The sequence below is a fragment of the Galeopterus variegatus genome, unplaced genomic scaffold (assembly GCF_000696425.1).
Source record: "Galeopterus variegatus unplaced genomic scaffold, G_variegatus-3.0.2 Scaffold3676, whole genome shotgun sequence".
Lineage (NCBI taxonomy): Eukaryota > Metazoa > Chordata > Mammalia > Dermoptera > Cynocephalidae > Galeopterus > Galeopterus variegatus.
The window spans coordinates 60,984-75,551 of NW_007729787.1; the positions used below are offsets into that span (position 1 = coordinate 60,984).

The following is a 14,568-nucleotide window of genomic DNA, read 5'->3' on the forward strand; positions in this document are numbered from 1 at the left end:
TAAAAACAAACAGACTAATGGAACAGAGTGAAGAAATAAAGCCACATATTACAGCCAACTGATTTTCAACAGAGGCAGCAAGAAAATTTCATAGAGAGAGGCCAGTCTCTTCAGTAAACGATGCTGAGAAAACTGGATAGCCATATGCAAAAAATGAAACTAGACTCTTGTCTCTCACCATGTATGAAAATCAACTCAAAATGGATTAAAGACTTACATTGCAGTACATATTATATGCAATGGGAATATACTATTCAGCCATAAAAAGAATGAAATCCTCTCATTTGCAGCAACATGGATGAACTTGTAGGACATTATGTTAAGCGAAGTAAGTCGGGAACAGAAAGACAAATGCCACATGTTCTCACTCATGTGGAAGCTGAGAAAGTTGATTACTTATAAGTAGAGAGAAGAATAGTGGTTACCAGAGGCTGGGAAAGGTACAGTGGAGAAGAGATAATGGGAGGTTGGTTAATGAATGAAAAATACAGCTAGTTAGGAGGAATAAGATCTGAAGTTCTCTAGCACTGTAGTATGTAATTTGCAACAATTTATTGTACACTCACAGTTACCTAGAAAAGAAGATTTTGAATGTTCCCAACACAAAGAAATGATAAATGTTTGAAGTGATGGACACGTTAATTAACCTGATTTGGTCATTACACGTTGTGTACATATTTAGAAATATCATATAGTACCCATAAATATGTATAATTATTATGTGTCTATTAAAAATTTTTAAAAAGAAATCTCTTAGCATTCTTTTTTCAAAAAGAAAATTAACTTGGGGCCAGCCCGGTGGCGCACTGTAGCTCCCGCCGAGGGTTCGGATCCCACATACAGACCGGCCGCTCACTGGCTGAGCGAGGTACGGGCGCAACACCGAGGGTTGCGATCCCGTTGCCAGTCCCGGTCCGGTAAGGGCGCGACACTGAGGGTTGCGATCCGTTGCCGGTCACGAAAAAAGACAAAAAGGAAAAAAAAAAAAAAAGAAAATTAACTTAAAATGGATCATACACATAAATGTGAAATTTTAAAACTTTTAGGAGAAAATCTTAATGACTTTGAGTGAAAGAGTTCTTAGATATATGACATCAAAGTAATATCCATAAAAGAAAAAATATGTAAATTGGACTAATTAATATAAAAAAACTTTTCTTTGTGAAAGATAGTGTTGAGTGAAAAAAAAGCCACTGACTGAGAGAAAATATTTGCAAATTTCCTGTCAAAAACTTTATTCAGAGCTCAAATCTCAACAATAAGAACATAACCCAGTTTTTAAATGAGCAGGTTTTGACAGACACTTCACCAAAAAAGATTTAGCCATTACAAAATTGCAAATTAAAACCGTAATGAGATAGTAACTATACCTTCATTAGAATAAGTATACTAAAAAATACTAACACCAGGTGCTGGGAACTATGCCGAGCAAGTGCTGGTGATCGCCAGTGGGAATGCAAAATGATACAGACATCCTGGGAAATACATCGGTGGTTTTCTGCAAAGTTACCATGTGACTTAGCAGTCCCTTTTTTCATACAAAACCCCCTGTGTAAATGCCCGTAGTAGCTTTATCCATAATAACCAAAAACTGGAAATCGTCCAGATGTTCTTGGCTGTTAATAGAATAAGCTGTAGATCATTCTTATGGTGAAATTCATTCAGCCATAAAAAGGTGCAAACTTGATACATGCCACAACCTCAAATGTATTGTGTATGCTAAGTGAAAGAATCCAGACTCAATAGGCTACATACTTTCATTTATATTAAGATGTGGAAAAAGTGAAACTATAGGACAGAGAATGGATCATTGGCTACTAGGGGTCAAGATCAGAGATAGACTGCAAAGTAACAGGACAAGAATTTGGGGGAGGTAATGGAACTGTTCTTGAAGTGTCAGCAGGGACTGAATAATAGAAACTCTTAATTTGCTTTAAAAATATAAACTGCTATAGCCACTTTGGAGAGCCATTTGGCAAGTTTTGGGAAAGCTGAAAATGGTCATATGCTACAACACAGAAAGTACATTTCTAGATATAAACCCAAATGAACTCATACATATGCACAATGAGAATACAAGAGTATTTACAGCGGTATTCATAATTTTAAAAGTGGGAGCAAGCTAAAATGTCCAACAGGAGAGTGGCTAAATAGTAATTTCTATAATTGATACAAGGTTTTAAAATACATAGAATCATAACTATGTTTTTATAGATAAATATGACATATTAGAATTTTCATAGGAATTTTATTTTTATTTATTTTTTGGTGGCTGGTTTTTTGTTTTTTGTTTTCAGTACAGGGATCTGAACCCTTGACCTCGGTGTTACCTGGCTGTGCCGTAGCCAACTGAGCTAACTGGCCAGCTAGGAATTTTAAAAATTAAACTCAGGATAATGTAGGAAGTATAATGGGAACCTAGGGGACTTCAGCTGTATTACTAATAAGTAATTTCTTATTTGATGATATTTAGTAGTTAAATGCTTAAGTGAAATTAAACATATTTCTTAGATCTCCTTATTCTTTAATGAAATATTTTATGAAAAAATAATTCAATATTTTTTGAATAATTCAACATATTCACAAGTTTTTTACTAGTGTTATCTGGAATATTGACTAGTGGAGAATGTGTTACTTTCAATAAAGCAAATCTCACTTGGTTAGAGCATGATGCCGAACACACCAAGGTGAAAGGTTCAGATCCCCATATGGGCCATCTGTCAAAAAACATACACATATACATACTTACATAAGAGTAAAACAGTTTTTTAAAGTTAAACTAAATGAGTAAACAGATGGTTTTATTTTTAAAATTTAAAGAGGTAAATGTTAAAGATCACCATAACCCTTGAATACTCAAAATGGGATAAACTAGTTAATGGGTGATGTTCAAGAAAAATATTCACTTATAAGTATACAGAAGAAGGCACTGGTGTTTATAAGTATACAAGCAGTGCTTTAGTCCATGTTTATCAGTTCCTTTTCCATAATGGTAGTAGCTTTCTGGGGACTTAGTTTCATTTCTGTTGGGATCTTCAGGGGCTCCAATCAGTAGGATCCCTTTTCCCCACTGTAGTTCTGAACCAATTGGGAAATAAAAGTGTTAGCATGTGGAGATTCAGAATAGCTAGGACAGGGGAAGCAGCTTAGTAGCGAGACAGTCAAATTGGTCTTGCCCATTCCCAACTCGCCAACTCCACCTCCCATCTAACTCTAGACTAGACCAACTCCAAGGAAAGTTTGCATCTGCAGAACAGACACTTGCTGAGATCACTGTTTCCTACTTACTGATCCAAGGAGAGAGGGAAGGAAAAAGAGACCAAACCCCACCATCCATGGAACTCACTCTGCCTCCCTGGATAGGATATAGGGGTCGGGTAAAAGGCCAACAGTATTTAGTAAAAAAAATTCCATGCGGTCTGGAGTGAGAGAAGAATAGTTTTTGCCCTTCCCCCCACATTTCATTTTGTCATCTTCAAATTGTCGTGAATATTTTCTGAATATTAGTGGAGCTTAACTTTAGTATTTAGTTTTTAGCTGTATTCACAATAGAGAAGTCATATTGTCATATGACTTTAACTCTTGATTTTTAAAGAAGTATGTCTTTGAAGAGCATTTCCTATGGCCTTGTACAATACCATGTTTCTTTGGGTTAGAAAAGTAGAGAGTAAATACTTCAGACACCTTCATTGTTTTTCTAGTATTTAGTTCTACAGACGTATAGTTTTACAAACATAGTCACTTAATCATTACCTCCTATGATCAAGAATTATATTGGATATGATTTAGCATATCCTGCAGCCTAATGGAGAAGACAGACAGTATTAGTGATACTCACTACCTTAGAAAAATGAACAGAGTGTCTTGGTTATATAAATGATGGAGAAATTAATGAGAACTGATGATATATTTAAGAAAACATTACTTCTATGTTAAAATACATGCATGAAGACTTTGTAAAGTTTTGAATTGGAAATTCTATTTCATTACTCATTCTCCACCCATTCTCATGGAAGTGGCATACTGGTCATTTCAAATGAGTTAAAGTTATTTGGTCAAAGTTGGACTCTTTGAGCTATATGTTTTGTTAACTCTTATTTTATCCTATCAAGGTATTACAGAGGGGGAAAATATGTGACATGACATTTTTGTTTTATTAAGCCCATTAAATTAAAGGCTGGTGGTAGCATACCGCTACTCAGAGAAAATAACTCATTAGATGTCTTCAATGGCAATTCAAAGGAAATCTTTATTCTTCATTCAGTAAAATTGTATTTTAATTGTAAAGTCACAAATGAGCAACGAGAGCCAAAAACATAAACTGACTGTGTGGGGGGGGGCACCCCACAGAAAGGGAAGAACACACATTATAGAGTCAGGCCAACCTAGGTTCAAATCCTAGTTCTGAATAATGCTGGCCAAGTTCCTGAATCTTTCTACCTGTAAGCAATGATACCTACTTCATTAGGTTCTTTTAGACATTAATGCTTAAAGTCTTTCTAAGGCTACAATATAAAGGAAGTCTTCAAACAAGAATGGGCCATTGTATTTAAGAAATAATTTAGTGCCCAGTAATAAAACTGCCTATAAAATTTGAATAAAGAGGATGCTAATAATGTTTACTTTGATAATACAGTTCATTTCTTCCTGTCTGAAAATGCAGAAATTGTTATTTAAGGGGTGAAATCTCAGGACAACTTAAGTGTGCAGCCATAGGATGACAGGTAAATAAATGATTGAACATCATAGGAATAAGAGCAGTTGTGAAGAGTATAGAAAAGATAACATTTTTAATGCGTTACAGCAAAAACAGGACATATGTATCTTAGGTGTCTTATAGTTACACCTAGATTTTAATAATGTGCACATAAACTGAAAAGAAACTTACCAATTAATCACATTGGTTGTGGGCTGGCTGGTTGGCATAGTTGGTTAGGGCACTGCCTTGTAACACCAAGGTCAAGGGTTCAGATCCCCATACAGGCCAGCTGCCAGAAGAAGAAAAAGTAAGCAAAATAATTACATTGGTTGTTAGAATGGGATTATAAGTGATTCTTTTATTTTCCCTATTTGTCAGTGCCATGAGATTGCTTTTATAATGAGGAAAATATGTAAGACGGTTATGCCTCGTGGAGCAAAGAGTTTCTTCCCTTTATAGACAAAACACAAACTTTAGATTTCTTAATACTTGGTTCTGTTTTTAAGACAACCAAAGAAATATACCATTAGTCTTAGGGTTTTTTTTTTAACTACCTAGGCGTCAGTCTTTTATCTAATATGTGTTTCTGTCAGCAGTCATAATTCAGTCAACCATGTTGACTGTGGATACTAGAAAAATTCAAATTAATATCTTTTTTACAGCAGTGTTTTCCTTTGTTTTAATGTAACAGATTTATTTGAGGTTCCTCGATTACCAAATGGAGCACTCAAACGAATGCAAGAGAAACTTCGTTGCAGTCTATGATGGAAGCAGTTCTATTGAAAATCTGAAGGCCAAGTTTTGCAGCACTGTGGCCAATGATGTGATGCTTAAAACAGGAGTCGGAGTGATACGAATGTGGGCAGATGAAGGTAGTCGACTTAGCAGGTTTAGAATGCTCTTTACTTCCTTTGTGGAGCGTAAGTAAATAATTTCTATAGCATTTAATTCTTTTACATAATTTTCATTCATTCACAATACACTTACTGAGCATATGCTTTTGACAAAAACTGCAAATCACAGAGGATGTAGAGATGACTAAGTCTTGGTTCCTATTCTTAAGGAATTGACTGTCATGGATGAAAAACCATGTTAACATATAAATTGCAAAACTACCCCATTACAAAGGTGTAAACAAATGATAAAAATTGCAGGGCCGGCCCGGTGGCGCACTGCTACAGTGCGCCGCTTGGGAGCGCGGTGGCGCTCCCGCCGAGGGTTCGGATCCCACATACAGACTGGTTCCCGCTCACTGGCTGAGCGAGGGGCGGGCCCAACACTGAGGGGTGCAATCCCGTTGCCAGTCCCGGTCCGGTACGGGCGCGACACTGAGGGTTGCGATCTGTTGCCGGACACGAAAAAAGACAAAAAAAAAAAAAAATTGCAGAAAGTGGAGACTTACACACTTCCAAGACTTTCTAACTTAAAAATAATTATCAGAAGTATTAATTCAGCTCAGTGAATAGTTATGTATCTACCAAACCATGGTCATCAAAGATTTAGGTATGCTAGTGATGTTTTCTTTTTTATCATTTTATTTTTAAACAATTTTAAACTTACAGAAAGTTGTAAAAATAGTACAGAGTTCCCATGTGCCCTTGACTCTGATTCCCCTAATGTTAGCCTCTTACAAAACCATAGTAAAACTGAAAACTAACATTGATATAATTATATTAACCAATCTAGACCTTATTCAAATATCACTAGTTTTGCCATTAGAGTCCTTTTATGACCCCAAATCCCAAAGTTTTTCTTGGTTTTTCATCACCTTGACACATTTGAAGAGGACTGGTCAGTTATTTAAAATGTCCATCAGTGTGATTTCATCTAAGATTTTCTTAAGGATTCAATTGAGGATTTATGCATTTCTGTCAAGAATACCACAGAAATTATGTTGTGTCTTTCTCAGAGTGTTATATCCATGAAGTAGGAGTGTATAATATTGATTTGTCTTATTGATAGTATCAAACACAGTACCTCCTATGATAAATGTTAAATAAATGAGTGCAAGACAGCCTGTAGGAAGGTTGTTGGCCAAAGTGGCTTCATAACCCAGCTGACCATCTGGCAACTCACAAAGTCCTTTATTGAAAGGTTTATGATTACTTCTTCAATGTTTCTAGCTGTAAGTCTATCCAGATTTTTTATTTCTTCATGACGCAGTTTTGGTAGATTGTATGTTTCTAGAAAATTGTCCATTTTATCTACATTATCAGTTTGTTGGCATACAGTTGTTCCTAGTATTCTCTTACATTGTAGTCTTCCCTAATCTGTAGGGGATATGTCCCAAGACCTCCAGTGGATGTCTGAAGCTGAAGATAGTACCAAACCCGATTGCCATTGATTGGAACATGTTTCTGCTCATGTCTTCCACCTACAAATTTAATGCTTTTTTTAACTAAGCTCTTGTCACACACTATGGCCATAACTTTTGCAATTTGAAGTGCGACAACAAAGCTGGCATGAATTTCTTTTTTCCTTCTTCACAACTTCACAGATAAAGGATTTATTCTTAGCATAGATCTTAATGACCTTAGCATATGATTTTTTTCTTTCTTTATTAAGTTGAGAATTTTCACCTTTTCACTTAAAGGAAGCACTTTATGGCTTCTCTTTGGCATATCTGCATTACTAGCATCACTACTCTTGCACTTTGGGGCCATTATGAAGCAAAATAAGGGTTACTTGAACTCCAGCACTGCAATACCACACCTGCTAAGTGACTAACTGGTAGCATCCACAGCATAGATACCCTGGACAAAAAAATGATTCAGGCCAAGGGCAAGACAGAGCAAGATTTCATCAAGCTACTTAGAACAGCACACAGTTAAAAACTTATGAACTGTTTGTTTCTGGAATTTTTCACTTAATATTATCAGGCCACGGTTTACTGTGTATAACAAACCTCAGAACACAAAGTTGAGGATGAGGGGACTACTATAATCCTTTTTATGTATATAAGATATGTAGTAATGTTCCTACTCACATTTCTAATTTTAATAATTTGAATCTTTTTCTTTTCTTTATTTATTTATTAACATTATTATTTTTTACATTCTAAGATGTTGGAGAGTAGTTGAGGGGGAAGGGAAAGAGAGAGGAAAATAGGGTGAGAGGAGGAGGAAGGAAGGAGGGCATGGTTGGGGCCATGGCACCCCCCTCATTCCAGCAGGGAAGACCAGGGGGCTTCCAGTGATAACTAAGTTGTTGCTAGGCTAAATACAGATGTCAGGGGGTGTGGCTGAAACCCTTGGCCCCCCAACACCCCAGCTGGGGAGCCTGGGGCACTTCCTGCAGTGGCTCACTGGTCATCGCTGTGCTGATTGCGGATGTCAGGTGGCGTGGCTGAAGTCCTCAGTCCCCCACCACCCTGGCTCAGGAGCCCAGGGCATTTTCTGTGATGGCTTGGTGGTCATTCTAGCTAAAGGTTTGTCAGTTTTGTTGATCTCTTCAAAGAGCCAACTTTTGGAGTTTTTATTTTCTCTGTTGTTTTTCTGTTCTCTACTTTACTTATCACCACTCTAATCTTTATTATTTTGTGACTTCCACTAGTGTCAGGTTTAGTTTGCTCTTTTTCTAGTTCCTTAAAGAACAGGTTGAGTATCCCTTACCCGAAATGCATGGTACCAGAAGTGTTTCAGATTTCAAAGTTTTTTGGATTTTGGTATGTTTGCATTATGGGATGCAGTTCAGCATCCCAGATACAAAAATCTGAAATCTGAAATGCTCCAATAAGCATTTCCTCTGAGTGTCATGTCAGGTTCAAGAAATTTCAGATTTTGGAGCATTTCAGATTTTTAGATTTGAGATGCTCAGCCTATACAAAGTTAAATTATTGATCTGTATTCTTTTTTAATGTAGGCTTTTGCTCCTATAAATTTCCTTTTTAGCGTTGCTTTCACTATTTCTATAAGTTTTGGTATATTGTGTTTTTGGTTTCATTTGTCTCCAGGTATTTTCTAATTTCCCTTGTGATTTCTTCCTTAAAATCACAACTTTGAAAGTTATATAAAAGTGTGTAGTTTAATTTCCACAAATTTGAATTTTCCTGTTTGTCTTATGTTATTGATTTCTAGTTTCATCCCATTGTGACAGGAATAGAAATTTTGTATGATTTCAGGCTTTTAAAATTTATTATGACTTATTTTGTGGCTGAACTTATGGTCTATTCTGGAGACTGTTCACTGTGCACTCGAGAAAAATGCATATTTTGGGGTGGAGTTTTCTGTGTATGTCTGATAGATCCAATTGATTTATAGTGCTAAGTTCATTATTTCCTTATTGATCTTCTGTCTGGTTGTTCTATTCATTATCAAAAACAGGGGTGTTGAAGTCTCCAACTGTTATTTTAGAGCTATTTCTTTAATTCTGTCAGTGTTCACTTTATGTATTTTGGGGCTCTGATTTTTTTTCCTTTTTGTCTTTTTTACTGACCGGTAACGGGATCGCAAGCCCTCGGTGTTGCGCCCGTACCGGGGACCGGCAACGGAATCGCAACCCTCGGTGTTGCGCCCGCACCGCGCTCAGCCAGTGAGCGGGAACCGGTCTCCACATGGGATCCGAACCCTCGGCGGGAGCACTGCCGCGCTCCCAACCGGGCCGGCTCGGGGCTCTGATTTTTAACACATGTATGAGGTTACTTCAAAAAGTGCATGGAAAAATAGAATTAAAAGATGAAACAAATCTTTCCATGCACTTTTTGAAGTACGCTGGTATGTTTATAATTGTTATATCTTCTTGATTAATTGACCCTTTTATCAATATGTTATGTTCTTCTTTGTTACTTTTAACAGTTTTGACTTAAACTGTATTTTTGTCTGTGATTAGTATCACCAGTTCAGCTCTCTTTTGGTAGCTATTGGTATGGAATATTTTTTTTCATCCTTTCACTTTTAACCTTTTTCTATCTTTAAACATAAAGTGAGTGTTTTGTAGACAGCATATAGTTGGATCTTGGTTTTTTTAAATCCATTCTGCCAGTCTCCTCCTTTTGATTGGAGAGTTTAATTCATTTACATTGAAAGTAATTACTGATAAGGAAAGACTTTTGCCATTTTGCTATTTGTTTTGTATATGTCTTATCGCCTTGTTGTCCATCATTTTCTTTATTACTGCCGTCTTTTGTTTTTAATTGATTTTTTTTGTAGTGACGAGTTTTGGTTCCCTTCTCATTTCCTTCTGTATATATCCTATAGATATGTTCTTTGTAGTTACCATGGATATTGTGTCTTTTAATGAAGTGCTTAAGTCTTTTAAAGTTACCTTTACTATTTGGTGAGCATGTAGGAACTTTTTCATATTAAAGGAATTTGTAGCTCATGTACAGACAACTGGCCCAGCTTAAAAGTGGAAATATTTTGAGGACAGATTTTAGGGTTCTGCCCTCAGATTCCTGATAATTTAGATGAATAAATCCCCACAAGGAAAAATTTGGTTCTGCCATATATCTATTCCTTTCTGTCTCCTAAAAATCCAAGTTGATATGTCAGTAGTCCCTAATATATATTTTGTTTATTTTGGTTATCATAAGTGCAGATCATAATACATTAGTTTGGCAAGAATCTGTTTTCAAACATATTGTTGTATTTTTGACTTGGTTTTGAATGGCCCTGACCTCTTACATTTGAGCAGAGCTAATGAATATGGTGTAATGGTAAGCTATATGATTTGTTCATATTGACAGTTTGTAAATACAAAGATGTAAAGTAAGATATTACCAGATATTTTTCTTGAGAATTTTGAAAATTAATAGTTTTACCCTTTACTTATGATTTTGAGACGTTATATTATTATTCCGTGGATTCTGTATTAAAATCATGACTTAGTGACCATATATACAGGTTTTTTTAATAGCTGAACTCTTCTGTCTATAATTTTAAAAGACTTTATGAGTTATCAAATGGTCAGCTGGGTTATGAAGCCATTTTGGCCAACCAGCCTTCCTACCTGCTGTTTTGTACTCATTTATTTAACATTTATCATATGAGGTACTGTATTTGATACTATGAAGATTCAAAAATGGATAAAACAGTTCCCTGCCCTACCAGATCTAACAGCCACTTAGGTGCAGTGACATATATGCAGGTAATGACAGTACAAGATTGTCCATGACGAAGACTGTTTGATAGATAAAACAAAGCACTTTCCTGTTAGATATCCAAGTTACTTGTAGCGGGCAGCATCAATTATGGAGCAAGTGGCCCTTGAGTATAGCTCCTTTGAGTTTGTCCTTGAGAGTAGGTATATTTTAGAAAGTAGAAATGTTAATTGAGATTGTTATTCCAAACAGAAGCAATAAAGTGAAAAAGGCACTGAGCCAGAGCTAACGTGGGCCACAGGAAGTTAGTGGTAGAGGGATCAGACAAAAACAAGCCTGGAAGGGTAGATTAAAGTTGGAAATACAAAGGCTTTTAAATTAGAGACCAAATTTAGACTTTATGTTGTAGGCACCAGGGAGTTTTGTATTACAAGATGGCATAATCAGAGCTGTGCTGTAAATGGGGCATGGAGGCTAGTTAAGAGGAACCACGAAGTTCTGAGCCGATGCAGTGATAGTGAGAGTGAAGAAGAGTTGTGGAGAGAGAATCAGCAATTTTTGGTGACTAATCAAGAATGACAGGTAGGAGAGAATGAGTTAAAGATACCTCAGTTTTGAGTCTGATTGTCTTGGAAATTGAAAATTGAACAGATAAGATGGAGAAAGTGTTCAGTTGTTTTAGACATAGTTAATTCCTCAGGCAGTTGAAAGTGTCAGGAGTTCAGCAGTGATATTTGCCATGAGTAAACCATGCTGCTGCTTCTTGTTGCACAGTGGGCAAAACCTGAGCTTGTTTCTAATTTTTTTTTTTTTCCTTTTTTGTCTTTTTTCGTGACCGGTAACGGGATCGCAACCCTCGGTGTCGCACCCGCACCGCGCTCAACCACTGAGCGGACCGGTCTCTATATGGGATCCGAACCCTCGGCGGGAGCGCCGCCGCACTCTATCAAGTGTGCCACTGGGCCAGCCCTCTAATTTTTTTTTTTGATTTGAGAAATTTTCAAACTTAAAAAGTAAAAAACAACCATACAAAGGCTGTTTCACTATTCCAAATAAGTACAATTTAGTGCTTGAAAAGTACAATTTAGTTTCTTTTACTGCACTGGCTAGTAAAGACAAAGTTAACAAGAAAACGTTTTAGCCTTCTTACTTTTTTCTGTTTATTCACTCCCAGCATCTATACCTGTGCTATCCTGTACCATGTTTATCACCACATGTAGCTATTGATGAGCCAGTCTAAACTGATACGTTCTATAATTACATAAAATTTTATAAAAATACATCCCAGATTTCAGAGACTGTATATGAAATAAAGAATGTAAAGTATCTCATTAATAATATTTTATAATGATTACATGTTAGAATGAGAATATTTTGGGTATTGTTTCAGGGCTCCCCAGGACCACCCACCTGTTAGGTGACTTGCTACAAGGACTCACAGGACCCAGCATATATTTGTACTCATAACTAAGATTGATTACACGGAAAGGGATGCACAGTAGGACCAGGAAGGGAAAAAGATCACCAGAGTCTGAAGAGTCTTTGTACAGGCTTCCTTGAGCTCTCCCCCTTCTATAAGGGGCACTCTGAGCATGCCTGTTTCTCTAGCAATAATAAATGCAGTAGCATGTATGCAGTGTTTCTGCCCAGAGAAGCCCATTAGAGTCTCAGCACCCAAGATTTTCAGTGGGGTTTGAAAACTCTCTGCCTTGTATGTACCAAAATTCCAGACTCTCAGAAAGAAAACAGATGTTTGGCATAAATGACTTTATTTACACAAACTCTAGAGACACAGTGAACCACCATCATCCATTAGGGAATGGGGGAAAACCAAATTCACAGATGCTAGCCAAAGGCCAGCCTTGAAGGCAGAACCTTCTAAAGGCAGCAGCCTTAGGCCTGCTATCATGTTAATTGTTTTGTTTTTGGTTTTGGTGGCTGGCTGGTACAGGCATCCAAACCCTTGACTTTGGTGTATCAGCACCACGCTCTAACCAAGTTAACCAGCCAGGCCTGGTAACTGTTTTCTGCACGGATATGTTGGGTTACATAAACTATGTAAGCAAAATTAATTTTACCTGTTTCTTTTTACTTTTTAATGTGGCTTCTTGCTCACATTTTTGGCTTACATTATATGTATTTATTTTGGGTAGCACTGGTCTAAATCTTATATGACAAATTTTTCTCTAATGTGTTTTTCTTTTCTTTTTCTTTCCTTTTTTTTTTTTTTTTTTTACAACTGTCTGGTACAGGGATTGAACCCTGGACCTTGGTGTTATCAGCACCACTCTCTAACCAACTGAGCTAACTGACCAGCCTTCTAATGTGTTTTAGTTAAGATATTTTCTGTATATACACTAATGATTTCTCCATTAATGCAAGTTTGGTAATTAAACAGGTGAAGAGTCTTCCCTCAAGTGATATCTTTATATTAACTAGTCACTAGATGTAAAACTAATTTGCAAGGCTGCAGTAGACTTAACTGCATATCTCTAATTGAGCTCTATTACTCAAGAACAAGACAAAAACAGCCCCGTCAAAAAAATGTGTGTGATCAAAATAAAGGATTTCATGGATGTTTATAATACAAAAGTCCCAGTTTTAAAATCTCCATTTTAAAGGGACATTTCAGAGCTCAAAACAGTTAACTTCACATACTTATTAATTCAAATTATTGAACTATTTCTTTTGTTCTTCTCTAAGCTGTTAATGATTTGTAATTGTAATGAATCCATCCATTAAAACAATCAATATTTCAGAAGAGTTTTCTATAAATGGGCTAATCCTGCATGAGAGACTTACTTTACACCTGCCCATCGTAGATTGCAGATGTAACTAAAACAGAATAACTTTGCTAAAAAAGATGATATAGAATAGCAATTGGGACTTTTTCCCAGGCACTGAATGCCAATATATATACTTCACTCTTCAAGAAAGGATATGGTTTTAGGAAAATAATTTCTAGGACTTGAACTGTTAAGGCACCAGAAAATATTTTTGTTAGAATAAATCCATAGTGTGATTTTCAGTGACATACTGCCTACAGGCCCCCTCCAGGCTTAGTTGATGGACAGAACCATGTTTTGACATCGTTGCCACATCTCATCAAAAGTAGAGGGGAGCAGAAATCCTAACCCTCCTCCTCTTTCCCACACCATGACCCAATAGTGAGAAAAGGCAGAAAGTAGAGAGTCCTCAGGCTATAAATAGAGAGCAGTTCATAAGTGGTGCTGTTTTTGCTGTTCCTTATTTATAAAGACTTGTAGTTCAGCCATTTTATTATAGTTTTGAATCGAAGTACGTCATTAGTATCCCATATCAATAACTGATACCTTGATTCCCATTTTAATCAGCCATGCTTGTTCAATGAAAAGCCATAGTGCTTAATATATTTGTAATTATAAACATAACTCACATTTCTATGAAACAAAATCTGACTATCAATGTTTTCTACTTGCCTTAAATAATATGGAGAGCAGTTATGAAGAATCTGTAATAAAAACTGAGGGTTGGGGCCGGCCCAGTGGCGCACTGGATAGTGCGCCACTTGGGAAGCGCGGCGGCGCTCCCGCCCAAGGGTTCGGATCCCACATACAGACCGGTTCCCGCTCACTGGCTGAGCAAGGCGCGGGAGCGACGCCGAGGGTTGCAGTCCCATTGCCGGTCCCTGGTCCGGTACGGGGGCAGCACTGAGGGTTGCGATCCATTGCCGGACATGGAAAAAGACAAAAGACAAAAAAATAAAAAAAATAATAAATAATTAAAAAAATAATAATAAAAACTGAGGGTGTTTTCCTCTCACTGTTCAATCAATAAGGAACATTGATCAAAA

General features: G+C 36.8%; 1 protein-coding gene across 5 annotated transcripts in view; it reads left to right on the forward strand.

The window, feature by feature from the left end:
- NETO2 (neuropilin (NRP) and tolloid (TLL)-like 2) overlaps positions 1–14,568 on the forward strand; it is a 59,987-nt gene that overhangs the window by 23,359 nt on the left and 22,060 nt on the right. For 3 of the 5 annotated variants that reach the window (XM_008585696.1, XM_008585698.1, XM_008585697.1), the window contains exon 5: positions 5,391–5,484. In XM_008585696.1, coding sequence (XP_008583918.1) covers positions 5,391–5,484 — 94 coding nt within the window. Of the gene's footprint in view, positions 1–5,390; positions 5,620–14,568 lie in introns of all 5 variants that reach the window. The other 2 variants (XM_008585700.1, XM_008585699.1) reach the window with 1 other exon arrangement.